Source organism: Astatotilapia calliptera, chromosome 17 (assembly GCF_900246225.1).
Source record: "Astatotilapia calliptera chromosome 17, fAstCal1.2, whole genome shotgun sequence".
NCBI lineage: Eukaryota > Metazoa > Chordata > Actinopteri > Cichliformes > Cichlidae > Astatotilapia > Astatotilapia calliptera.
In genome coordinates this window covers 34,640,566-34,667,218 of record NC_039318.1, presented here as the reverse complement: position 1 = coordinate 34,667,218, position 26,653 = coordinate 34,640,566, and the positions used below count along the sequence as shown (strand labels likewise).

Below are 26,653 nucleotides of genomic sequence, written 5' to 3'. Positions count from 1 at the left end.
CACGTGAGATGAATTAACACCTGCGATGCAAAAGGGAACACTATTAAAAGGCAAGACCAGTCTGAAGACTTTTTACACCATCCCTGAAGTTGTCAGACAGGATTGTATACTAAATGTTATGTGGATTTTTTGAACTTGTAACTCTGTTATAAGACTTCTAGCAGATTTGATCAGTTTACCCAAAGAGCGATTATTCACTCTGAAAAAAGTTCAAAAACAAAAACAGATTTTTCATGTGACTGCTTGAGTCACATCATAACAGTCCGGATTCCCCCGAATGGAAACCACTTTGGTCAACACCATCACCCTACAGTCTCTCTCATGCTCGTTCCAATTATTTAGGCTTTTTTTTTTTCCCCCCACCAGGAAGTAAAACTCTTAATCCAGACACTTCTTTTAATACACTTTCACATACCAATGCATGCTTTGGTTTTAAATCGGACAAGGCAGGTTTCTCATGCTTCTGTCCACACCCTTCTGCAGTGAAGACAACAATTACACAAGCACGAACATTGCTTGTGTAACTGTTGCATTCATAAGCTATGGTTTTAATTCCCATGCCTAGAAAAATCTAGGTAGTTGCAAGAACTGGCTGATGACGTATGGTAAATGGACAGGTATTTGCACAGCGCTTTTTCTACTCAAGCTGACTTCTCAAAACACTTCCTATTACAAGTCTTACTAAGTCACACACATATGCATTGGGGTTTTTTCTAGATGGATCAGGAGCAACCTGTGATTTAGTATCTTGCACATGGTATGGACCGGTAGGACAGGATCAATCGACTGACCTTGCAATTGGTAGATCATCCTCACTCGACTGCTCCCGTCTCTCTACCAGCCGAAAAGTGCTTGGTAGTCCCTCTCTTTCCCCTTCGTCACGTAGTGATGTGTACGACACCCCAAACTTTGTGACTTCATGTATACAAATTTGATACTGTAAATGCACTTATGCACTTAAATCCGTGACTTATTTTATTAGAATCTCCACTTCCTTAATAGTAAGATGGATTACTATATAAATAGGCCCAAGTGTGGGTAAAATAGTGTCTTTTCCACCCACGACTATCACCCAGGTGCAGGATTTTGTTAGCGTGTTTGTCAAAAAGAGCACGGATTACTGCAGTCATTTCTTTAAGTGTGTCATATTTGAAGAAGAACACGGCAATGAAGTGCAAAGTCAATGAAGTGGCCCTTCAGGTACCTTGAAAGGTAGATATTCAGCAGCACTTGACGAGGATTGAGAGCCACAGGTCTTAGCAATACTAATTTCCTTTGGTAATGGAACAAAAAGGATCTTTTGTAAATTTAATGGAGTTTAGGAGGTCAGTTAAACTTCATTCCTTTGGTAAATACTTTCAACCATTTAACTCAAGAGCACAGTTCTGAAGAAAAGCTATTGTTCATTTTGGCACACTTTGAAAAAGGTAAGGCAGAATTGTGCCTTTTGGCTTTTTCTTTTTGGAATTCTGAACAGTACAATATGGCAACTACTCATGCAAGCATTTGGCCATCTTGCCTGGAAAAAAGGCCCCAAAATGAGCTGCAACAAATCAGTCAATGAATGTCCGATTCTATGGTCCTGCTGTCTTTATTGTCAGGATTTGATTTGTCATAAAGGATAGCATTTTTGATTTAAGACTGATGTCCAGTCAATCAAATTTCACAGGTAAAATGTTTAATTAAGACATTTTGGTACTTTAATCCTTAATGAAAACAGCTGCAAGTTTCAGTCCTACACACTTCATAGACAAGGCTATGATGGCTCCCTCTTTGAGAATCTCTTTGCTCACAAAGGTCAAGACAAGACTACTTCCTGTTGGGAAAAGTCACAAGTTCTCCAAGCCCAGGGGTCGAGCCGGGTGTCAAAGACGCTTTCTGACCAAACAGTTACAGAGACTTCCTTAAGGTTTGCAGCCACTGCTGTGTTACTCTGAGAACTATACACCTTTTATTTTTGCTGCTAGCATTCAACAGTGACGAAGCACGTGAGCTGGCTAACACAGCTCCATAACAAGCTGGAGGGTGTGATAATTGGCGCGCTGCACTCTGTGTGTTTTAAAGTTTTCAGGTCTAACCAATACAGGATTTTTAAGAGCAATGCTAATAATAAAGATGTCGCTAACATCTGCTCTATATATATATATAATTATTTATTTACTTATTTATTTACGCTTCGCCCATCATATCAGCAACCAGCTGATCATATCACTTCGTTCCAAACAAAGTGCTCACTGACAAACTATACAACAAATGATTCACATGGTTATCTCTTCTTTATTTTACTTCCACTTATTGGCTGTTGTAAATGCCTCTACGGGGGGAAAATAGTTATATAAGCTGATAATATTATCACACTCATAAACAGGTTGGACTCTAGAATAACAGAGTTTCAAAAGGAGCTACATGAATTTAGGCTAGTGGCTGAAAATGCCCTTTTTGTTTTTCTTAAATTAAATAACCTTTCTTTGCCGGTAGCCATTTTTGATCGTAACACATAAATACAGCAACAGCCTATGTATACAAGAGCCACTAACTTTATATGGGCCATCTTGGACAGACTGCAGCTCTTTGTGCTGGTAGTGATTGCCTCCAACAGCTCAACTATTGGATCCTTTGTGCCTCCATTGCCAAAATGTGCCGGTCCAAATGTGGGAAACCAATGAACCAAACCCATTCAGATCCCCTTTGACAGCAGTGATCTTACGTCCTTGTATTCATATTTCACTTGCCAAAGCAAGTTGACAGATATTCTTGCAAAATTTATGTCACTCTGATGCTCCTGAATCAAACATGCAATTCCTCTTTTGAAGGGAAGTGCAATAAAGCCTGGACTTTACTCTCAGTCCATTTCTGTCCGTTTTATCACTTCTTGCGGCTGTCTGTGGTTTACACAGCTAATGTGAAATCCCTTCTGTGACATCTCTGCTTATGTTTCCACTGCACTAGTCACCATATACTGGTCTCACTGCTATGTTCCTCTTGTATTCGAAATTACCTACCTTGATGTAGGAGCAAAAATAATATGCGTGTGGGATTTCCTCCAAATGTTCCAAACTATGAAAAAAAAGTGTTTACTTACTTAGGTACCCAATTTCATTTTAATTCATGGGCTAAACACTGCTTTAGTTTATTGGAGTAGGCTACAACTGAAAATATTTTGCCTAGAAACCTTTAAAGTCCCCTCAAAAATTCTCAAGTATTATAGCTCACAAAAGTCAGTGTTTTATAGTCCACATCTAATATACCCACCATTTATAAAACAGATGCTAAACAGCCAGGATAGTCTGAAGTAAGGTGAGTGCAATTTCTCAATATTATGTCTCATTTATCCACACTGATCGCAAAGAAATACTATAGAATAGAATAGAATAGAATAGAATAGCCTTTATTGTCATTGTACAGAGTACAACGAAATTGGAGTGCCATTCCCTTGGTGCAAGTTTCAATAATAAATATAAATGTAAAATATAAAAAGTACAAAAAAAACCAATCGTAAGTACTCAAACAATAGTATGTACAATATATACAGGATAGCAGCATTAATATAATGACAGTATGAATAGCAGCATAATATAATGACAGTGACGGTATGGAATAGGTTCAATTGTTTTTGTGCTTATTTACTACGGTGATAGCTCTGGGAAAGAAGCTATCCCTGAATCTGTTTGTCCTGGTTTTATGTGACCTGTACCGTCGGCCTGACGGTAATAGTTCAAACAGTTGGTTGCTGGGGTGAGAGTGGTCCTTGATGATATTGCCATATATAATCCCTGATCAAAGAAGGTCAGCATAAGGTCGTGCTGCCTTAATTTGGTGTGGTCTCTTAGTAACATGGCTGCAAATGTGACAATTCAAACCCCTGCTAAAGTTTGGACAACAGCTCTTAAGATTTGATCAGTGTGTAACAACAAAAAGTGTGAAATACAGTGAAATGCACAAAACAGTCCTAATCTCTCACTTCCACAATTTGCAAAGCCATCCAGCAGGCCAGACACTTCTGGTAATATGCCTGACACACATGCGATACAGTGAGGTGTATTAAATGTTAGTGTGAAGCACTGCTGCTGGGCTTTAATAGGCATTCCTGTGGCGCAACATAATCCTTTTTCTCCCGAGACTTGCAGCTACTTTAGCGGCAGCACCTTTAATTCAGATTGAACTGATAAAAACCAGTTCGATCAGCAAGGAGCTGCGTCTCTACAGGTGCATGTGTGAGGCTCGTGATCCATCCAGCTCATCCTGCTTCCCTAAAGCAAGATGGCATCCTGCTCGACTGGATTCCGCTGAACACACCGGTCTCCTACACAGTCAACGCAACGTCTGAAATCCTTGTCACACCCCAGCTGTTTTTCACTCGGGCGTTGAAGTGACGCCACCCCGGACATTTTCTCCTCAGCCCCCCTCAATTCGAGTTGTGAAATACACGACAGATTTAGACACGGCTCCTCTGAATTTTGATCTTGAGTCGGCGAACCCTATGCGTTCGTGCACGTCCACGGGAGACTTCGCTTGTGTTTATGATATCTCCGAGAATACTGCGCGTGCCCTTGCCTCCTTTCAGTCCTCTGACAACAATGAGCTGTCATCATATTCATATTCTGCTGCTGTTCTCGGCACCCCTCCCTTTACACATTGGTTCACTATGTAATCCCTTTATTTATAGTGTGGTGTGGCACTGACAGTGTGTTAGAGGACAAGCCAGTGCAAGCTTAAGGAAATGCTTAGGTGTTCCCTCCTGTTTGTATTGTTTCTATGTTATTCCGTTTTCTGCTTCGATCCCGAGCCTTCCTAGTCACATGTGTTTGCAAAAGATGAGACAAGATTTAGCTGAGTGTGTGAAAGTTACCAAAACTGTTGCTGATATTACAAAGCTTTCAAATAGCTTGGTGCTATCAGTGCCACATCATCATGCAGCTTTACTGCATGATTAGCTTTTCCTCCTGTTGACCCAAAGCTCAGGTGAACAGAGCAATCACCGTAATGACAGATCCTGCATTGCTGCTGTCAGTGATGCAGTGTAAACCTGCGCAGTTTACCCAATCTCCAGCTGTCGCTTTCTGGCAGTGTTTATTTCTCTGTATCTCTCCCCCTCCCTCCCTCTGCAGCCGTCTCTCAGCATACAGACAGGGCTGTGCATTGAGCACCAGCTTTAGATTACAAAGCGCAGATCTGCCTGGGTACACATGGCAGTGAGCTGTCAAACAAGACGTGGATTTCTCCCAGGCACAATGGGTTTGTTAAGCCAACGCTTAGGTAAACAGATGGAGAGGAAAGGACAACCAAGGTGGAAGATGTAACAGGAGAAGAGTGGTGCCAGTGATGCTGCTAGTTCTCTACTATGCTAAAAAGTCACAGTCTATGATTTCAATATTTATGTTCACTGCAGCTCCGGTTGCTGCTTTTGGAGACATGCGTACGGCACTGCTGATCAGGTCGCACCCCCCACTTTGGCCAGGTGGAATGATATACAGTGGGGCAAAAAAGTATTTAGTCAGCCACCGATTGTGCAAGTTCCCCCACTTAAAATGATGACAGAGGTCAGTAATTTGCACCAGAGGTACACTTCAACTGTGAGAGACAGAATGTGAAAGAAAAAAAATCCATGAATCCACATGGTAGGATTTGTAAAGAATTTATTCGTAAATTAGGGTGGAAAATAAGTATTTGGTCAATAACAAAAATACAACTCAATACTTTGTAACATAACCTTTGTTGGCAATAACAGAGGTCAAACGTTTACTATAGGTCTTTACCAGGTTTGCACACACAGTAGCTGGTATTTTGGCCCATTCCTCCATGCAGATCTTCTCGAGAGCAGTGATGTTTTGGGGCTGTCGCCGAGCAACACGGACTTTCAACTCCCGCCACAGATTTTCTATGGGGTTGAGGTCTGGAGACTGGCTAGGCCACTCCAGGACTTTCAAATGCTTCTTACGGAGCCACTCCTTTGTTGCCCGGGCGGTGTGTTTTGGATCATTGTCATGTTGGAAGACCCAGCCTCGTTTCATCTTCAAAGTTCTCACTGATGGAAGGAGGTTTTGGCTCAAAATCTCACAATACATGGCCCCATTCATTCTGTCCTTAACACGGATCAGTCGTCCTGTCCCCTTGGCAGAAAAACAGCCCCATAGCATGATGTTTCCACCCCCATGCTTCACAGTAGGTATGGTGTTCTTGGGATGCAACTCAGTATTCTTCTTCCTCCAAACACGACGAGTTGAGTTTATACCAAAAAGTTCTACTTTGGTTTCATCTGACCACATGACATTCTCCCAATCCTCTGCTGTATCATCCATGTGCTCTCTGGCAAACTTCAGACGGGCCTGGACATGCACTGGCTTCAGCAGCGGAACACGTCTGGCACTGCAGGATTTGATTCCCTGCCGTTGTAGTGTGTTACTGATGGTGACCTTTGTTACTTTGGTCCCAGCTCTCTGCAGGTCATTCACCAGGTCCCCCCGTGTGGTTCTGGGATCTTTGCTCACCGTTCTCATGATCATTTTGACCCCACGGGATGAGATCTTGCGTGGAGCCCCAGATCGAGGGAGATTATCAGTGGTCTTGTATGTCTTCCATTTTCTGATGATTGCTCCCACAGTTGATTTTTTTCACACCAAGCTGCTTGCCTATTGTAGATTCACTCTTCCCAGTCTGGTGCAGGTCTACAATACTTTTCCTGGTGTCCTTCGAAAGCTCTTTGGTCTTGGCCATGGCGGCGTTTGGAGTCTGACTGTTTGAGGCTGTGGACAGGTGTCTTTTATACAGATGATGAGTTCAAACAGGTGCCATTCATACAGGTAACGAGTGGGGGACAGAAAAGCTTCTTACAGAAGACGTTACAGGTCTGTGAGAGCCAGAGATTTTCCTTGTTTGAGGTGACCAAATACTTATTTTCCACCCTAATTTACGAATAAATTCTTTACAAATCCTACCATGTGAATTCGTGGATTTTTTTTTTCACATTCTGTCTCTCACAGTTGAAGTGTACCTCTGGTGCAAATTACTGACCTCTGTCATCATTTTAAGTGGGGGAACTTGCACAATCGGTGGCTGACTAAATACTTTTTTGCCCCACTGTACTAATGGATGGTCACGGCATGTGGTGCAGACATTCATATTACAAAAAGATTTATACCTAAAGGTCTCCGCCCCACCTTGTCATCTAGTGTAACCAACAGGTGTAAATCCATCCATAATTATTTATTAGATGGATTGGTACCAGCTTCCAGTTTGGATTCGGGAAACAGACACTATCTCTACTTTTAAGATGTGGCTTAAAACTTTCCTTTTTGCTAAAGCATAGAGTTAGGGCTGGACCAGGTGACCCTGAATCTTCCCTTACTTATGCAGCAATAGGTGTAGGCTGCTGGGGGATTCCCATGATGCATCGAGTATTTCTTCTTCAGTCACCTTTCTCATTCACCTCTCTGCATTGAATCATATTTGTTATTAGTCACAGCACGTCTTTTATCTCGTCTTCCTTCTTTCACCCCAACCGGTTGCAGCTGATGACCGCCCCTCCCTGAACCTGGTTCTGCCGTAGGTTTCTTCCTGTTAAAAGGGAGTTTTTCCTTCCCACTGTCACCAACGTGCTTGCTCATAGGGGGTCATATGATTGTTGAGTTTTTCTCTATATGTATTATTGTAAAATTGAAATTGAGTCCAGCCTGGGGTCTTTTCTGTGTAGGTTTTTCACGTTCTCCTCATATCTGCAGTGGTTTTCCCCGGATACTCCGGCTTCCTCCCACAGTCCACAGACGTGGAATTAGCAGGGTTAAGTTCATTTGTAAATTCTAAAAACCGTGAATGTTCCTGTGAATGGCCTCTGTGTTAGCCCTGCCGCAGATTAGTGATCTATCCAGGATGTTCCCTGGATAGGGTAAAAAGCATGGTTGGGCTTTGAAAGCCTTAATTTATAAATCCAGAGACTTTTGGATTGCCATTTATGTCACCCACAGGATGGACTATAATAGCTAAAGTACAAAATTTCAACTTTTGACCAAATACCAACAGATATACACACACCGACTTTGCTCGTCAATGTTCTGAACCAACAGATTGTGACAATGGTAAACATTATCTCAATGATAACATGGTTCCCTTGTCATAAGCCATTTTCATCCACATTCTGCACAATGTTAAGATGTTTCTCCCAAGTAGCGCACAACATCCACTCCTCCACCTCACTACTCTGATAAAAAAATAATAATTTGGTTAGCTGAGCTGAGGAAGCTGCCTACGTAGATCAGGAGCAGGTCGGAGACACCAGTGACTATGGAAGACAGACTATTACCTGAGCTTTTCTCACCTCTGTGCATCCCTGCATTACGTGGACTTTGTACTGGCAGGTTAAACACAGTTTACTGTCTGATCTGAATATGTCAGGCTTACGTCCTAATGTGCACCTTTGTTGCGCAATGTCTAGAAAAGTGCAGGGCTCTGCTGATTGCGTGACAAGGCACTATATCACTATTTCTGTCTTTTCAGAACCCTTTGCGACCGAGTTGTAGTCCTGTCTGACTAATGGACAAAAATCAGCCTAGGTTTGCTTTGTCTCTTAACTTTGTTTTAGGCCGATTTTCGATACTTTCAATATTGATAAAAGTGAAGCCCTGCACGCCGGGTGTCTATGCAGCGCTGACATATGGGAAAGCAAAAATCTAAACCTCCCCCTCTGGCAGGGAGAGACATTCAGGCTTAGAGGGCCTGAGGAAGTATTGCTTGCTAAGCATAGTAATTTGGAGGGAAGGGGAAGCACTCTCTAAAGCATATGCCATGATTTATTCACGACTTTACTCTGATCTGAATTGCATCAGAGCAGTGACTCAACCATTATGTGGACAGAGCATTTACTCCAAGGCTCAGAGGCCATCTCAGTGACTGGCTTTTGTTTGTCTGCGTCTGTATCTGTGTGCAGTTTACATTTGGAAGCTCTGTTTTAAACAAATTCACATATAAGGTCAAGTGGTAACATCATTATTATCACGTTAACACAATTTATGGTTTCGGGTGTCAACTTCATCTTCTGGAAAATCTTCTATGGGCGGAGATGGAATATACAAGCTGGGGAGGATCTGTCAAACTTGAGTCATGCTGAATCATTTTTGACTATGATGTTTTTTTCCGTCTCTGTCGCGCAACAGATTCCCAGAAATGCCTAGCTTGGTTCCAGTTAGGAGTTACAAAAGCTAAATTGACGGTGATGAAGAAAAATGCTGCTACTGTGACCTGACTGAGTTCATCTGGAATATCCCTACTGTGAAAGACAACCACAAGTGCGATAGGGAAAAGTGTGGAATGTTTATGACAGTTAGGTCACTGGCGATAGCACAGAAACTGAGCACTTGTTTACGTGAGGGAAAATTCCAGCCACCATCCTTTTCTTCATTAAAGTCACTGATTAACCACACTGTACTGGCTGTACTTGTGATAATCGCACTCCACAGAAGTGTTATATGTTGAACCCACTGGCAAAGTGTCCTTGCTTGCTTCCCAACTCCACAATAAAGCTGACCTGCTCTTGTCACAGAGATCACTAGGGGGTGGGAGAGGGATTTTGATGTAGTTACACTGAGCATAGACTCAATAAATGGAAGTCTTTATGGCAGGTTATTATAGGGCGCTTGATACCACTTTGAGGAAGGTCAATGGGCAGGTTTAAATTTAAAGTGTGCGGAGCCAGCTGTAATCACTCTACTCGATCGTGGTACAGTAATTGCAGACCAGGGAGCTCATCTCGATGAACAAACATTAGCCTCTGGAGGTTATCTGAGGGTCCGGATTAAGTGGAAGTTGTCTGATGCGACGATGGGAAAGGGCGGAAAAAATAAAATAAAATTGGGAGCCCTGCTTGATAACCACAGCAACGAGAAGTGAATGCACATGCCATTAATCCAGTAAATTAATCTCGACCACAGTACACCAGCTGGGTGTAAAACCATAAAAGATAAATATGTTAGGTAATCAAAACTGGGAGAAAGAGAAATGAGAAAGCCATCCAGGCAAAAGCAAGGAACTATGGACGGACAGTCATAAGCTAGAAAAGAAACAGACGCTTCTAGGTTGCAAAAAACATCACTGCAACTACAACTATTTGTCAGGAAGTGTGTGAAATTGTCAACTACGCAGCAAATGTTGTTGTTGTTTTTTTGTTTTTTAAAAATGGTGAAACCAGTTCATAGTTTTGAAAACGAAGATTTTTGGTTTTCTCATTTACTGAACTATTCATATCATGTGTGTATTGCAAGCAGCAACACATCCTGAAAGTGATAAAACCTGCAGTTCTACTAGTGGCCACTTGGACTCCAAGACAGCGAGTCGATTCCCATAAAGCTCCTTATTAAAATCCCCAACAGCTTGTACATAAAAATAAATTTGGTCTTTGAGTTTAAAATGCCAATCTGTAGACTTCTTCAAGGTATTCACGCAAGCTTGGTGTGGGTAGAAGGCCATCTTTTTATGGCATGCATACAGCTGAAACAGCAGTATGTGGGTATGTAGATCTGCTTACAACTGCAGTACTTAATAGAACAATGCTTGGGTTAAACTTGTAAACAAGCAGCAGACTTCTGGTTTGGACAGCCTGGAGTTACAGTAAAGTGGATATAGTGAGGGTAGAACTCAATCCCGGCTCTGACTTCTTCTTTTCCTCTTGCCTGCTCAAACTCGCCAGGTTATACTGACCAAGCTTAATGTGTTTTCTAAACGAGCTGACACCGTGAACGTTTTCAAAGAACTCACCGGACCATTTCATGACTGAATTAATGAATGAAGTGCTTCCTGGAGGGGGGCATGTCAAATAACAGTGAACCCATAACAGTGAACCCTGCAGGCTGCACATTAGAAACACCGGCTGCTAACGACCTGCGACTTAAAAAACCCAACAAGAACAATAAACCCCCCACACCTGTGTGACCTGCACCTGTCAGTGAACGGAGCTGAACTACCACAGCTTCATATCCTGATTGAGGCTTTCTCAACATGTGCCTACTCTGATCAGGAGCCCAAACAGCTGCTGCAGTTTTTTTCTTTTTGCATATATAACAATGGTTTCATGTCCTGAAGGCAAATAGTGGATGAACATATAGGCAAATATGCTGCGCTCTAAAATACCATTCACATTCACGTTTCCACTTTGTCATGTTAAATGAATACTGATGTGTTTAGCCGGTGTCTATTTCGTCAGTTTCCCCCATGAAACCTACACTTATGTCACACTTACCTGAGTCACAAGTCCCCGAGCATGGTTTTCTACTTTTCTCAACCGGTTTCCACGCCAAAACACTGCGACCGAGAACTACTTCTACCTGCCTGTGCTTCTGAAAGAGCTGCGATGACAGTAACGTGACTTGTTTCTCCATATTACCGATCCTAGGTGTCACTCGTTACGCCGCTGGATGCTCCTCATTGCAACTTTATTATCGCCCGCGCGTGCCAAGTGTCTGCGCTGTTTGCAGTGGTTACGCCGGTCGGCCTGAGCCGTCAGGGAAAGGGAGGGGGGGAAACTTAGGATGAAGATCGTGTATGAGAAAGATGACTCACTCAGTAATAAAAATCAACCTGGTCTAATAATAATAATAAACGTTATTTATAAAGCAGACTTAAAACCAAGGGTATACCAAGGTGCTTAACAAGTAACATAGAGAATAAAAGGAAGATAATAGAAATAGAAATGTGACCATAATATGAAAAAAATAAATTTAGAGCCTTTTTGGGAAAACTTTGTTGACTCCATTTATATGTAGGGGATTTTCACATTCTTCTCTAAAGAGGTATGTGCCATCCTGCCTAGACCTTATGCCCCTCCTTTGCCCCCATGTAAAATTTTAACGATCCACCACTGATTATGACTCACAATGTAAATAACATAAAGGGAAAATTAGGGCAGAGTGAGCCCTCTTACCTTTAAGGCTACCAATTTCAAAACAAAGTATCTACAAGGGTAAGCGTGTGTACGGAAGATTAGGGCCACTGGAAAAATAAAAAACAGGTCTGAATTCTGAGAAAAAAAGTCAAATTTCGGAGAAAAATTGATTAATGTTAGAATTCTGACTTTTTACTCAGAATTGTGAAAATAAAAAACAAAAGAACATTTGTTTTTCCCTGTTCTGTACATATGAGCACACTGACTCTGACTTAAAGCATTTGCCTTTTAACAAAACACACTCTAGAAGCAAGTCTCACCACTAGATAGATAGATAGATAGATAGATAGATAGATAGATAGATAGATAGATAGATAGATAGATAGATAGATAGATAGATAGATAGATAGATAGAAACAGCAAATACAAACTAAACTTTATGCAGGTTGCCTTCATTGGTACCGCACTAGCTGTAGATATGTACACGTAACAATAATAGTGGGTTATTTTTCTGATGAGCGGAGCTAGAACTTAGCAGAACAGAAAGGCCAAACGTGTTGTTTACCGAGTCAAGTCATCCTCATATTCATATAGTTACTCCACAATGATAATCCATTTGCTGTAATACTGTAATATTAACTATTACTTTATACAGCCAGTTTATTAAACATTTAGTTGATATGTGGTTTCCAGGACAGTTTATTGTTTATTATAGCCTCAAAAAAAGCATCATTCAAGTTTAATTTCCAAATTCCCAAGCACATAAAACCTGTATTAATAGAATCACCTGTCAGTTCACCAAGTTCATAAAATAAGTTTGAAAAGCCTAAAATAAACCTGACTTTATTTTATACATAGTGAGAACCAACATTCAATATATGGCATCACACAAACTACAGATTTATATTACAAAAATTGTATGAGAACCGATCTATTTAAAGATTCTGCCTGAAAAACAATGTATACATATTATATGAACATTTCTAAATATCCAAAAAACCCTCCTATGATCCTGTCCATGTATTTTCGTTGGTGATATTGTATGCCTTCCCTCTGGTCCTGATGCTGGAGGGTCTCTTTGATTCACAGTCGGAGTTTCTGTCAACACAGCAAAGGCCGTGGAGCATGACGTCAGCGTCCTATTAAAAAAATGCTCCTACCGACAACCAGATCTCACTTGTGATTGGGTTACAGTGAGGAAGTGTCACCCCAGCCAATCACAGTCGCGTTTACTTGCCGATTAGGCAGTATCAACATGGCAGCTTTCTGAGTTTTGGAGGAGGGGAGCTGGTGTAAATAAACAGACATTTAACATTTTTGAGATAACGACAGCGTCGGGTTGTTTTAGTTTAGGACTGAGTGGACCGCTGCGGGAAGATGTCGAGCGACGGAAACAAAAAACAGTTCTGGAAAAGGAATGCAGCGAAGGTTCCTGGCAGGTGAGTGACGTGTTCCCTCCTGCTTGTTAGCTTAGCGTAGCTAGCTTCACTCAGCTGACGCTGCGCTGCTGCTCTTCAAACGCCAACTTTCACTTTGATTGTTGGGGCTTTGCTGTTGGACAAAGTTCCCATTCTTGTCACTGGCCAACGTCTGTGGTAAAAACGTCTCGTAGACGCATTTTACCCCTTGCAACTGTTAGCTAGGCTAAGAGCTAGGCTGCTAACAGTGGCTAATAGTTCATCAGTACTCCGTCGCAGAGTTGTAACTAATGACACAGTAACTATTTCACAACACGAGTAGTCAAGGTCTCACGGCAAATTATTGCACTTCGGGTCACACGGAGTCTCACTCCTGCAGTTTAAACTGGTATTGTTTTAAATAGCTTAAAGCTAACATGCTAGCTTGCCAGCCAGTGATCGAATAGTTCATTCATTTCCATTCTATCTTTTCCACTTCCTCAGCATTCAGCATGTGTACGGTGCACAGCATCCACCCTTCGACCCGCTCCTTCATGCAAAGTAAGTTAAACCGACTTCCTTGTTGTAAAAATAAATACCATGTGATCTTGGTGAAGTTCTCTGGCCCAATGTCAGTTTTTGTGTCATGTGATAAACTAGACTTCAAAGCCCAATTGATGTCGACCCGGTACTTTGCTTCAGATTAAAAAAAGTGATGTACTGTTGAGTGGAGAAAAAAAACTGTCCCTACCATGGGAAATTATTATTGTTTTGTGTTAATAATGGTTGGTTTTGGAAAAAAAGTTATTATCCATTTAGATTAGGTCATTCTCTTTGAATGGGACGTAACTGTATACTTGTTTTTTTTGTTTGTTTGTTTTTGCTTGAGTTCTGTTGTTGTCACTAGCAGAAATCATTTGCCTTCTGCTGAAGGTTTAAAATCAATGAGCTGTCTCAGTTGTTCCATCTGTATCAGATGCTGAAACCGATGTTTTATTGATGCTTACCACTTTTGGGGGGGGGGTTACTTCATGAAATCATGAAAAAATACCTAAATGTCTTTCAGCTCTTTTTCACACTACTTTTAAACATTTTGCCAGCACAAAATTAATTTGACATAACAAAAGAAAAAAGATTCTGCCTCTGCTGTCTCTGCTCTGTTCACCCTGTCTATACTCCAGCTGTCAGTCAGTGTGTCTGTTTGGTGGACGATACACACGGCAGACGGGGTGAACCCTGCTGTTAGGTTACATTCACATCAAATCTGGTTGTCTGGCGCCTTCCTGAAGGATTACATGGAGGTGTGGCTCTGTTTGTGTGATAACACAAAATTACTGTGGGGATTAACTTATTTATCTAGTTTACTTCTTTGTTTTGGTTAATGCCTCCCTGCAAACACCACCGACCATCATTGCCTTCTCCCACAGTAACCAGTAGGGCTGTTCGATATAACGATATATATCGGATGCCGATATAAAAACGTCTATCGTTTCATTTTACGCTATCGTTTGTTTCGTGGTGTCGCAAAATGAACTGTTTACAGAAATATTCTTTCATCGTTTTGATGGTCACTGTAGTGGCTATATTAATTTCTTAAACTTCTCTTTCTCTTATATTTTATATAACCACACTACAGACGGACAAGCGCCTGTTTTTATGCGTTGTGGTTAGCAACAACGATGGTAACACCATCGCGTGTCCACTTGTTTATGTTCCACATAAACCTTTCACCATAAAGCTCAAGATCCTGTTGAGACTTTTCAAAATAAACTGAACCACGTGAAAGAGCAGATTATTTACGGATGAGAAGCAAAAAAAGAGCCGCCAGGTGCTAAAAAATAAACCTTAGACTCAAACGTTAGAACAGGCTTTTCCCCGCAGCACGCCGTGTATAAATACTCAAAAAGAAAACGGCGGCCGTTACAACTTATGTCTAAAACTGTATAGTTTCATGCATCTGTTAAAACACTCGACTCCAGCTACATGACGCGCAGCTGGAAACACTTCCCGCAAGTCGAGCTGCCCGAGATTCACAGAATTTAAAGAAAATGTTACATTTTTGTGATTTATATCGTTATATGATTTTGGTCATATCGCACAGCCCTAGTAACCAGCACTTTCTGCTTTATGTCATAAGCAGATTGTTTTGTTTGTTTTTTTATCAGTTTTTGTGAGATAACTGATAAATGGCTCAAATGCTATAAGTAGGCTACTTGAGCAACTTGACCAATTTGAAATGTTCATTATTGCACCTTCAGTTTACCGGACCTTGTGAAAACGCAATCCTGTGAGCAGCAATGTTTTTTGTGGGGAAAATAATTTATGTACACTTAAAAAGGCGGCTAATTTCAGCTTATTTAAAGGTAGGCCTGTTTTATCCAATGTATTGGTGCTGAGATAGATTTCTTCTACCTCAGTTTGTCACGGCACAAAACGCTCAGGTGTGGCTGAATGGCTGCTGTATTTTTAGCCACATCCCAGTGACGAATGTGGACGTATATGTTTTTCCATTACACAACTGACGAATGAACATACCATCTGTGACATCATGGGCTGGGTTGAGCCTATTATTACTTACAGTTACTTCAATGTGTGTAATGTCATTTGTCAAGTCTTTCAGTTATAATTCTGGTAATCTTCTGTTTTGCACTTTGAAACTGCAGAACTGGAATGACCACAGAGGCAGTGACTCTACAAGAAAGTCCAGTCATTTTGTGACTGGGTAAACAAGTTGAAGAAAGTTGAGCAATTCTAAGCCTTGATTATACTTTCTGTGTCTGCATGTCCACTAAGGCTCCAAGTGATGTAAATTTCATCATTAGATGGTGGGCACAAGGGTCTGTGTGCACGTCTGCGTGCCTGTCTGTTAATTGTGATTGTCTGCGGAGAGTTGTCATTACAGTGCTCCAACTATACATGCTCATGTGTGGTTGGAGCATAGCAGCTCTCCGTGTCCATGTCTGCAATAGAGTATAATCAATAGTGATGAAACGGTTGATTCTAATATAAGTAGTATTGGTATCAAAGCTGGTATTGGTATTGGATCAATACTGGTGAGATACCTTGTTTCTGTCCTCAAGGTTCAGTATGTATCCCACTAAACTGTTTTGAAAAAGATTATTTTTATTGGAAATGAGAGAAAATATATCTCAAAAAGCACTAGTGCTGGGCGATATGACGATATATATCGTGTGGAGGATAGAAAAGTGTCTATCTTGCCATTTGTCTTCTATCGTTTCTAACCCAAATTTTAGATATTATTACATAAAATATATAATTAACCCTTTACAACCGGTCGGAGCAGGCACACTCCGTTTTACCTAACTATTTTTAAATCCCTGTAGAACTGGAACCACGTAAGGTAGTGCAATAATTTTTTTTGCATGTGAAACCGGAGGAGTTGTACTTACATCTTATGCCATTAGCTTGTCCTAGGTCACGGTTTCCTTCCACATATAGCTTTGCAAAAATTGTATAAGAAGAAAAAAGCAAAAACATAATATTCCAGAAACACGCTTTGCTGATGTTCATAGCACTTCCTACGTTGGCATATACGTCAACGCGAACTATTGCATGTCCGCCATTACCTGCCCGAAACTGGAAGTGACGTCATTTTTGCGAAAGGGCCTTATTAGCCTTTGTTGGTGTTTTTAGTCATGTTAGACTTTATGCTTTTCTGTATAGTTTCTGGGATGGTTAGAACTCAAATTACACTGTTGGAAATAGTTTATTTTGATGCATTATAATATTTATTTTCATTTTTCCTGTAGTATATAAAAAAATTAGTGTATCTCAAAAATAAAACTATGAAGACACTCAAAATAAATTTCTCGTGGTTGGAAAGTATTTTGTATTTACAGTTTTGAGGGATACACCTCTTAATTTTTTCTAACTAGAGATATATGTAAAAAACTAAACAAAAACGATTTTCAATTGTTTTTGTAGTTAATTGCACTACAATTTTTTTGCAATTTATGTAGTTATTATGGACTTAATGCATACATATTATTAAAATTTGGGCTATAACGGTTGTATTGATATATGGAAACTTGAAATGCTCCCACAAATGGGACTACAGCATGTAAAAACATAAAGATAAGCTCTGGCGGACTTGGTTCTATGGTAGGTCTTAAAGGGTTAAATAGCCTGTGGCAAATATATTAGTGTTGTCTTCTCACTATACATGCTCTTAACTTTATGCAAGAGAAAATAAAGTATAAAAAAATGATATTTTTCGCAAAGAAACTCTGTCTTGTGGTTTGAAAGCTGGTGCTGCTGTACATGCACCCGGATTTGCAACATACTTTACGGTAACTCAAAACAAAGACTGCACCCTCGGCACTCGCTGTTTACAGACTGCGTACTTTCTAGATGACCACAGGTCAGGTGGTATATCATGATATATATCGTTATCGTGATATAAAATAATTCATATCGTGATAAATATTTTTTCCATATCGCCCAGCACTAAAGAGCACTATAAAAATATATCTTTAAACAGAATTTGACCCAAAGTCCTTTAAAGGAAAACACAATCAAATTCCAGGTCTAAAGCAAAATCCAACTTCAAAATACATGAAAAGCTGAAAGGTCTGTTTTGTTGTTAGCTAATTATTGTGGAAAATAAATAAATATTTAGTGTTCATTAAAAAATGTTCATATTGATGATTCATCTTGTAAATCATAACACATTGCTCTCCCTTCCATAGGCTGTCTCTAAGCTGAAAGTCTCAGTATTGGTGTCGGAAATATTGACTTCTTATTTTTTTTGGTTTTGGATTAATATCAAAAATTGCTTTAAAGTAATTTGAGAAACATCGTTCCGTGTGGACAAAAGAAAGTTTCACATTATCAAAAAATAAAAGTGGGGCCTTGAAGTTTGTCTACACAGATGTCCAGTGTGTTGTAGAATAGTATAGCATACCATATAGTGGCATTAGCAGTGTCTCTAACATTAGTAGAGGTGCAGCATTTATGAAAGTCTAGGCAGATACCAATAATATTGTTTAAAATCATAGCTTTCATGGCATACATACAGTATAGCACAGCTTAATTTTAAGTGGCCTGAACTGGACCGTTAATACTAGTGTCCTGTAAACTATTGAAAAACACTTACAACTTGTGCCCCTTTCTTTCAGAGTAGCATTCAAAGAAGTGCTAGTGTAACAAATAACGCCTGTCAGCACTGCTCTATGGGCTGTGGGCTTGCAACTGTAAGAAATAAATGAGTAAAATCACAAAAACCCAGACCATTTTTATTTCAAAAACAATAATTTTCTGTCAATTTGCAAAAAAAACCATTTTTCTTTTTATCGTGAGCTCACTGTTTTTGTTTGTTTGTTTTAAGAAAAAGAAAACTTTGTTGACAACAGGAAATGGCTAGATCCGTTCTCTCTTTTTAATAGAATACTAACAAAGCAAAACACATCTACTTCAGTCATTTACTGGTTTATCTTTTACTTAATTGGTTTGGTGTAGTATGCCAGACCATAGGTAATGACTTCAGAACTGATGAGAATACAGTTAAAAGCTCTCCTCTGACAAACTTAACAGCTTAAGAGTTTTGCAGTCAGCAATGTGTCTGTCCATTCATTTTATAATTTCACTTGAGGTTTGTCACTTACACTCACATTTACTTTAGTAAACTCACTTCTGAGCAGGACATAGTGTAGAGTTCTTTTTCTCTCTGGATTTCTCTCATACACGCACTCAAATAGAGGGGAACACAGTCTCCTCTTCAGTAATAACCCTTTTCTTTCTTCTGATTAATGTTTACTCGTGTAGATTTCCACAGAGGGTTGAAATTAATTTGCGTGTTTTCAAACTTTCCCTTTCTTTTGAGTTAGGATGGAAGTTGGCCAACGTGTACACGTCTCCTGGTTCTTTCTTATGGTAATAACCGTCTTTGTAATAGGGAAATTACAGTTCGGGGGTGGTAGTGCTTTGGCAGACCGTGTGCATCTTCAGACTGCAGAGAGTGTCTGTTGTCAGATGAGGGCAGTGTCAAAAATGTGGTACAACCGGTCTGTTGTACACTTCTTGCTTGTGCTGCTGTCAGTCCTTCATGTTATTTTGATGCTTTTCCCATTCCTGGTAAACACCGCTGCCGCTCACTTCCCTGTTCCAGCTCACTCGTCAGCCAATCAGCATTTGACAGACACGCCGCATGATCCATGTCAAGCAGCGTGCAGTTAGGATTTTGTAGGCAAATAGCAAAAAATTGTGTTCCAGATGAAAACGGAGCTAAATTAAACTGTATCCTTGCAGCCTCAATAAAGTAACTCAAAGAAATTTTAAGTAACTCAATGAAACTTTTAAGCTAATGATGTACTTCAGTTAATGTGTCTCTGTGCACGTGTGTGCTTTTGTACATGTGGTAATTCGCACACTGGGTTGATTCGTGAACTGGGTCTGCACGCAAGGGTGATCTGAAGTAATCCTTAAACCTGTAAAATAAGCCAAAGATATGTTTGGAGGGGGAAAAAACAGAGCAGCGTTATATGAAAAGAACACCTTGCAAAGTGTTCAGCATGGGGGTGGAATTATTCCGCTTCGGGCCTGTGTGCATGCTGTTGCACAGGCAGGCGTTACACGGATAGAAAGAGACGAAGGGATTCCGCTAAATCGCTGCAGATTGTGGATAGAATTATGAAGAAGTCAGTCAAGGAAGTGAAACTGATCCAAAACATGCTTCGAAATACACCACGACCTACCTCAGGAAACAGAAAGTAGAAAGCGGTAAAACCATGCTGTGCGTACATCACAGCCTAAACATGGATCAAAGTGAAAATTACATAATGAATGGACAGACACACAGCTGTCTGCAGCACTCTTTTAAGCTGTTGTGTCTGTCAAAGCGGCACTTTTGCAATTAAAAGTATCCTACTGACTTGGAAAGGCGTCCAAAATGTTGTCCCTGTAAGAAGAACTGTTTATTTGGTTTATAAAATAAAAAGGTAGCAGTCATTAATAATTGAAGAATGACTCATATTGATTTGCTTATTGATTTGACCTAAAAGCTGTCCTTTTGATTTGTACTGGGATTAGCTTTACTAAAATAAAGCTAAGCTGAGTGTTTTTGTGTAAAATTGAAATATTTTACAATATGTGAACGACAAATGCTAGCTCATTTATTAATTCCTAATTTTAATTAATTATTCATCTCACATTCTCTTTTCTCTTGTTTTCTTTCCTTCTCTCACCCTCTGCACCCATCCCTTTTCTCTTCTTTTTTCGAAAACCACTTCTTTTTTTCCCCCCATTATCCTGTTTTTTTTCTGTCCTTCAGTCTGATCAAAGCAGGCAACAAGCCGCCTCCAGCCACTCCAGGCAAGCCCAAGAAGGCGACCACCTTCCAGGAGTTTGAGAGCATCACGAGCGACGCCTGGGATGTCGGGGATGACGACGACGAGCTGCTGGCCATGGCTGCGCAGAACCTCAACATCGAGGTGGTCATGGAAACAGCCAATAAGGTAAACTACTTTAAAGTAGTTTTGCCTGGTTGATGTCTTTCCACTGCAGTAGCACATTTTCCTATGTCTGTGTAGAAGGAAGCACTCATCACGAATCAACACAGCTTCAGTGTATTTTGTGAAATACTAATGATTCTTTTGTTCTGGGTATTCATTTGCTAGCGTTTATTCATATTCCTGAACACAGTTTTTCATCTCTGCTATTTTACATGTTCTTATTTGTGTCCATAAATAATATGTAGCAACTTTTAAAGGGCAAATAGGTTCATATTTGAAGGCTGGAGGTGTTGGTAGGTAAGCTCACAACATGAACACTTCATTTCTATTGTTTTAACATACATATCATTTGAAATACACGATTAATTATCATTAAAAATGACTTGGATAGGCCCTTAAATCTACAGCGTTAGTTTTAAAGGAATGTCATGGTAAAGTCTTCTTTTAAAGCGCCCTTGTCTTGGTTGCCAGGGTGATGTGTCCTCTCTGAAGAGTCTGGACAACATACATGCTGCAGACATAAAATAAACTTCCTGTTAAAATAGATTCCTCTCTAAACTATGCCGCCTGCCATGAAAGAAATGGTACAAGTTGTGGCCTTGAGCGCAAACAATTCAATGGCTTTTTTAAAGATTATTTCAGATTTTGCTGCATTTGCTGAAATTAAAATATTGGAGATTTACTAAGGATAGTGTGTTCATTAACTGACGTAAGGACAACTTTTAACAAATTGAAAGATTTTTCTTTTCATAGAGTTATTATGCATTTTATCTTTAAGAGGGGAAATTTTACAAAATTGCACAGTTTGCATTTCTCTCAAGCAAGTAGCAGCTGCAAAAAAAAAAAAAAACCCAACACGTTAGTTTACTCATCTAAGCGAGTTGTACGCCTTATGTGTTCTGGGGAGGTTACCAGCCTTAAGCTCACCAAGGTTTCACCTTGTTTTTCTATCTGCTGAACAGGTGATTGAGAATCACAGCAAGCAACAGGAGAAACAGAGGCAGGATGAGACATCAGAGCTGGACCGAAGAGAAGACGACACACAGGAGGAGGTGGCAGAGGACGACGAGGACAATGAAGAAGAGGAAGAGGAGGACAGGGTGGAAGAGGGAGACGCGACCAGCCCTGAGGTATTATTTGGATCCCAGAGCAGCCCTTACACTGATGGCCGCCTAGTGAAGTCCCACAGCGAAGCTCCAATTGGGTCACCTAAAGGTTAGTGAGCACCATTACTCAGTGTTCTGCGAGGTTTTTTCTTTTTTTAAGCCCAAGTGTTCACTAAGAGAAATTTCTGCAACGATACACTTAAATCCGTAAATGAGTTTCTGAGGAGGGCAATACATGGAAGGTGAATAGGGCATCTTTTAGAAAATGTCACCGCTGTAACTTCTAATGCAACGCCATAAATAGGTTTGTTGCTTTGCGAAAAATCCATTAAACACAATTAAAAATGATCAGCATAGTTAGGTTTTTAGTGATGATGCACTTTTTATAAGCTCAGAAAGTTGGAGTGTTTGTGGCGCCAGTATTTTTAGTGGGGTTTATTTACTGTGCCTCACAGCTGCTTTGAGACTTGGCAGATGTTGTCATTCTGCAGTGAGAACATCTGCTAAGACTGCTAATGTTGTACTTTGAGCAGACGTGTTTGTGTAGTGCTCAGCATGAAAATTACTTTAAATTTAATTCAGTGAAAAATTGTTGAATTTATCATTAACATCACTTCAGGAATAAGAAAATAAATAAAACAGTAATTCACCCGAGTTCCGCTAATTTAAAGTCTTGAAATTAGTTGAATTATATTGCTGAAATTGAACTCAAAAAGCAATTCAATACAATTCAAAAAGCATAAGTAGGAGATGGAAAGTTAAGCTATTACTGCTTCTTTTCATATTATTGAGAACAGCTCTTTTCTATGTTGAAGTTCAGTCACCACACACGCATATTTTTAACTGTCAAATGGTAAAAAGAGTAGCTGCAATATCACATTAAACCTCAGCCACAGGGGCCTAGAGCCTGGTTGGCAACCACCAAGCTGGTTGCTATGGAAAAATGAGTATTCCCTGACCAGTTGTCGCAGGTTTGCTTGCTGTCAGTCGGTGAAATTGGTAAGAAAGAGAAAGAGAGAGCAATGCTGTACCAAAAACGTGATTAGTGCTAGCAGATGCCACGGTTGCTGGTAATTTGCATGGGAGTTGCTGACTTGTCTGCAAACATTCTCCAACTGCTTGCTAAGCAGTAGTAAAACTATGAAGAGCACAATGCAAACCAGATACTGTCTGTTTGACTTCACAGTAAGAGTTGCATTTTTGGAAATGTGTTGCTTTGAGCAGTAAAGGTGCTTGATGAATATTCTCAGCTTTCAGTTTGTGTAAAACTTCAGTTTCTCTCATGCTCTGGGGTTAGTTTGTGAGTAGGGCTGGGCCATATCATACTGTTCACGGTAATACAAGTATAATATTAGGCAACGATAAGAAAATGAAATATCGCAATAGAATTTGAAAAAACGCACATGTGCAGTGCCTTTGTTTTCATATGCACATGGCAGAAAAAGGATGGTGGCGACGGAGAATGAGAAGGGCGAAAGCGGATCGTTGAATGAAACAGATGAACCAGAATTGGTTTGTAAAAATGCTGCAACTTCAGTGGTGTGGAACTGGTTTGGTTTTCGACCGTCAGATACGCAACAAAGCACTATTTTTGGTAGAGCATGCAAGCAGGCCGTCGTTATTACCATGTTTTTCAGAAAATAAGGCACACTTAAAATCAATCCTTTGATTTTCAGAAAAATCGACAGTGCCCCTTATAATCTGGTGCGCCTTATGTATGAATTCTGGTTGTGTTTACTGACCTTCAACGGATTTTATGTGATACACGGTTAAAAAATCTGTCAAAAATGTTTTAGTACAACTTTGCTAAGCTACGAAGCCGCACCGCTTGATGGATTGTCAGAGCATTACGGCTATCGTAGTCTGGAGCCTCACGGAATAATACGTACTGGGCTTGAACATAACATTACCGTATTGTGTGTGTATAACCTCTTTTTAAGTTTTGTGGATATTATACATGGTTATACTCAGGATATGTCGGCCAGTTTCCACTGGAAATGCCTTTTGGTTAAACTGTCAGCAAGGAATTTGTGAAGATGTTTCAGCTCTCATCCAAGTTCTAAAAACAGAGGGTTGAGAGTCTCAGGTATTAAAACCGTAGTGAGTGTCGTCCGCTTTCGAAGTGACTGTTGACCCACTGTTGATCATGTGAGTCATCATGCGAGCCAAGGTGCAAAAAAAAAACAACCCCAAAAACAGATGTGGGTCATTACAATCACCGGGGGTTAAAGGGGAAACCACTTGCCCCACCCTATCGTGTGGCCTATCAAAGTCACCTGAGGTCGATAGGGGAAGTGCCTGAGAAGGGATCTCAAGACTGCATTTTATGTAGCTGATAGCTACGCATAATATTGACACTGAAGTCTCAGAATCAGCAAACCTGATGATTAGTTTTACATTAGAACTCATTATTCATTAATAAGTTGTGTTAACACATTTTAAGGCAATAGGGGAAACAAGCAGACTTAATGAATCAGACTTAATCAGAGGTCTGACTGTCAACACTGTTTTTCCACTGTAAGATAAAAATATTCAAAGATAAGAAAAGGAAAAATGTTTCAGTGTAGAGCAATTTTTTTTTCGTAGTAACATGTGTTTCTCCCCCCTTCGCTTCAAGTCCCTTTCCTCTTATATATGAACATGGGAGTTGAAAGAAACACCTTCCCACCTCCTGCACAGCTTCTCTGAGCGACCTGCCATGACCTCATAATACACAACAACCGTTCTGCATCATGGCTCCCTTTTATAGATGCGTCACTGTACGAAGCCTGCTCCACAGGTCACGTCAGTGTTCATGTTTAAATGTGACACTGTGTAGCGCTGTATAGCAACCGGGTATGTCTATAGACCGCAGCACCAGCAGCAGTAGCAGATGCTGAAGCTGTACATGGTGAGCCGTGTAGCCGACTGTTGTCCTGTCTGGCAGGTCATCTGTCTGTCTGTCTGCCTGGCTGTCTGCTCCACTGCCTGTTGCTGTGTTTAGATACAGATAACACGAACAGCCCTTCGCCTTCAGGCAGTTCCTCTTATCTGGCCTCCATGTACGGCTACATCATCTGTTGGGACAGGAGTATACAAGTCTTCTCTTGTCTTCTCTTATTTTGTCTTCTGTTTTGGGCTTTTTTTCTGTTCTGCTTGTCTTCTAAAATACATACTCTGCTTTTGTAACTGCCTGTCATGTTTGGGAAAAGTGCTCTTTATAAATGTTTGTACACTTGCTCATATTTATTTTGAATCCTTCCTTAAATGTAATATTTGATGTCTTACCGTGGCTTACGTAGTCATCAATTTTAAGCGTTTATTGATACTTACATAATTATTTGTAATAAAGATTTGTCTAATTTAATTTCTTTCAGTTAAAAATCATATTGTCTTTTACATGTTTAGCCAGCACAAAGCAGAAGTCATGATGATTGAACATTATACAGATGTTGTACAATTGGACCAATATTTTTGGCTTTGCTTCAGTAATGACGGATACTGGTGTTGTTGAATGCTGGCTGCATGTTTGTAAATGCAATTTAAAACTGTGTAAGATTTCTTTCTTTCCCTGGTATTGGTGCAAAATTTCACAATCAGTGCACCCCGAAATGTAACTTTCTCAACTTAGCTTTGCTCTTAACAGCCTTTTAAAAGGAAAGTTATTAAATGAACTATAAAAAAGGGCTTATTGTTAAAATGACACAAAGGGCTCCAGTAGAGAGAAGCTGCTGCCAGCTTGAATAATCTTTTTTAATTTTTCTAAGTGCAAATAAAGCACTTGAGAACAGATTTGTAGCCTTTTATTTGTTCTTGTAAAAAGTGAAAGGGGTATTAAAATCGGCAGCATTCCAGTTTTCTTAATTGCTGCCAAATGCTTGTGTGATTCTGGTTTTGCTTTAGGAAATGTTGGCAGTGTGGACGACAGGGCGTTTAAAAATTTTTTTTTATGAACTTGCCCAGTGTGATAGGAGCAGTGTCCGTCTTCACATTGAGGTCCTGATCTCACACACTTGTCTGCGTGCTGTCTCTGCTTGGTTTTGTGGGACTCTTTCTGTTGTTTCTTCTGCACATCTGGTAGAACATGTGGCCCTCAATACTGAATTAATGTGTTTGTCTATCCAGTATAGAGCCTTCACGGTTATAAAACCACAACTGCCGCTTTACTGGAAGCTCATTCAATAACAAGCCACCAGCCGTAACTACATCTGTTAACACCTGCATACAAACAATACAATAATGTCATATCTAAGTACTCTCTTTGGGCTCTAAAATGATGTGCATAAAGTGATTCTCACACATGAATTGTGGTAGAAGTTTATGCCAGAAGTTGCCTTTTCTTACTAGTAGTATGATCGACATTAGGGGCATGACTGTCCTTATCTATTGTTCCCACTATATAATCCCGTATACAGCTCTGTTGCCATGACAGATTTTGTAATCATTACTGAAAATCCTTTGTTTGGTTTAGATGAAGGTGACAGGACAGGAAGCACACAGTACATCTGATTGGACTATGTAGACAGTGAGACAAGTTTTGTAATTTTTGCCTCAGTATACCACCATGTTGGACCTTTAGCTTTAATTCAACAGAAGTTTTGGTTTACCAGTTTAGGAGTTACAGCCATTTTTATACATAGTCTCCCATTTTTACAGTTAATTGGACAGCTGACTGACAAGCAATTTCATGGCCAGGTGAGATTTGTGGCCTTGTTAGTCCATTATTAGTAAAGCTAAAAAGTGTTGAACTTGAATTTGGTGTCTTTTGACTGGAACCTTTGAGTGAGGTCCAAACAAAACTGATGCGAAGGAGTGAAGTGAAGAGATTGCAGAACT

The 26,653-nt window shown here is 40.2% G+C and overlaps 2 protein-coding genes across 4 annotated transcripts in view; one reads left to right on the top strand and one right to left on the bottom strand.

The window, feature by feature from the left end:
- Positions 1 to 11,463, bottom strand: part of cerk (ceramide kinase) — a 51,895-nt gene extending 40,432 nt beyond the window's left edge. Inside the window, exon 1 of the mRNA XM_026147524.1 lies at positions 11,225 to 11,463. Within this exon, the coding sequence (XP_026003309.1) occupies positions 11,225 to 11,363 (139 nt within the window). The 5' untranslated portion in view covers positions 11,364 to 11,463. The remainder of the gene's footprint in view (positions 1 to 11,224) is intronic.
- Positions 11,464 to 13,039: 1,576 nt separating this feature from the next.
- tbc1d22a (TBC1 domain family, member 22a) overlaps positions 13,040 to 26,653 on the top strand; it is a 166,514-nt gene continuing 152,900 nt past the window's right edge. For all 3 annotated transcript variants that reach the window (XM_026147265.1, XM_026147266.1, XM_026147264.1), the window contains exons 1-4: positions 13,040 to 13,305; positions 13,768 to 13,824; positions 20,552 to 20,735; positions 21,695 to 21,947. In XM_026147265.1, coding sequence (XP_026003050.1) covers positions 13,244 to 13,305; positions 13,768 to 13,824; positions 20,552 to 20,735; positions 21,695 to 21,947 — 556 coding nt within the window. In that variant the 5' untranslated portion in view covers positions 13,040 to 13,243. The remainder of the gene's footprint in view (positions 13,306 to 13,767; positions 13,825 to 20,551; positions 20,736 to 21,694; positions 21,948 to 26,653) is intronic.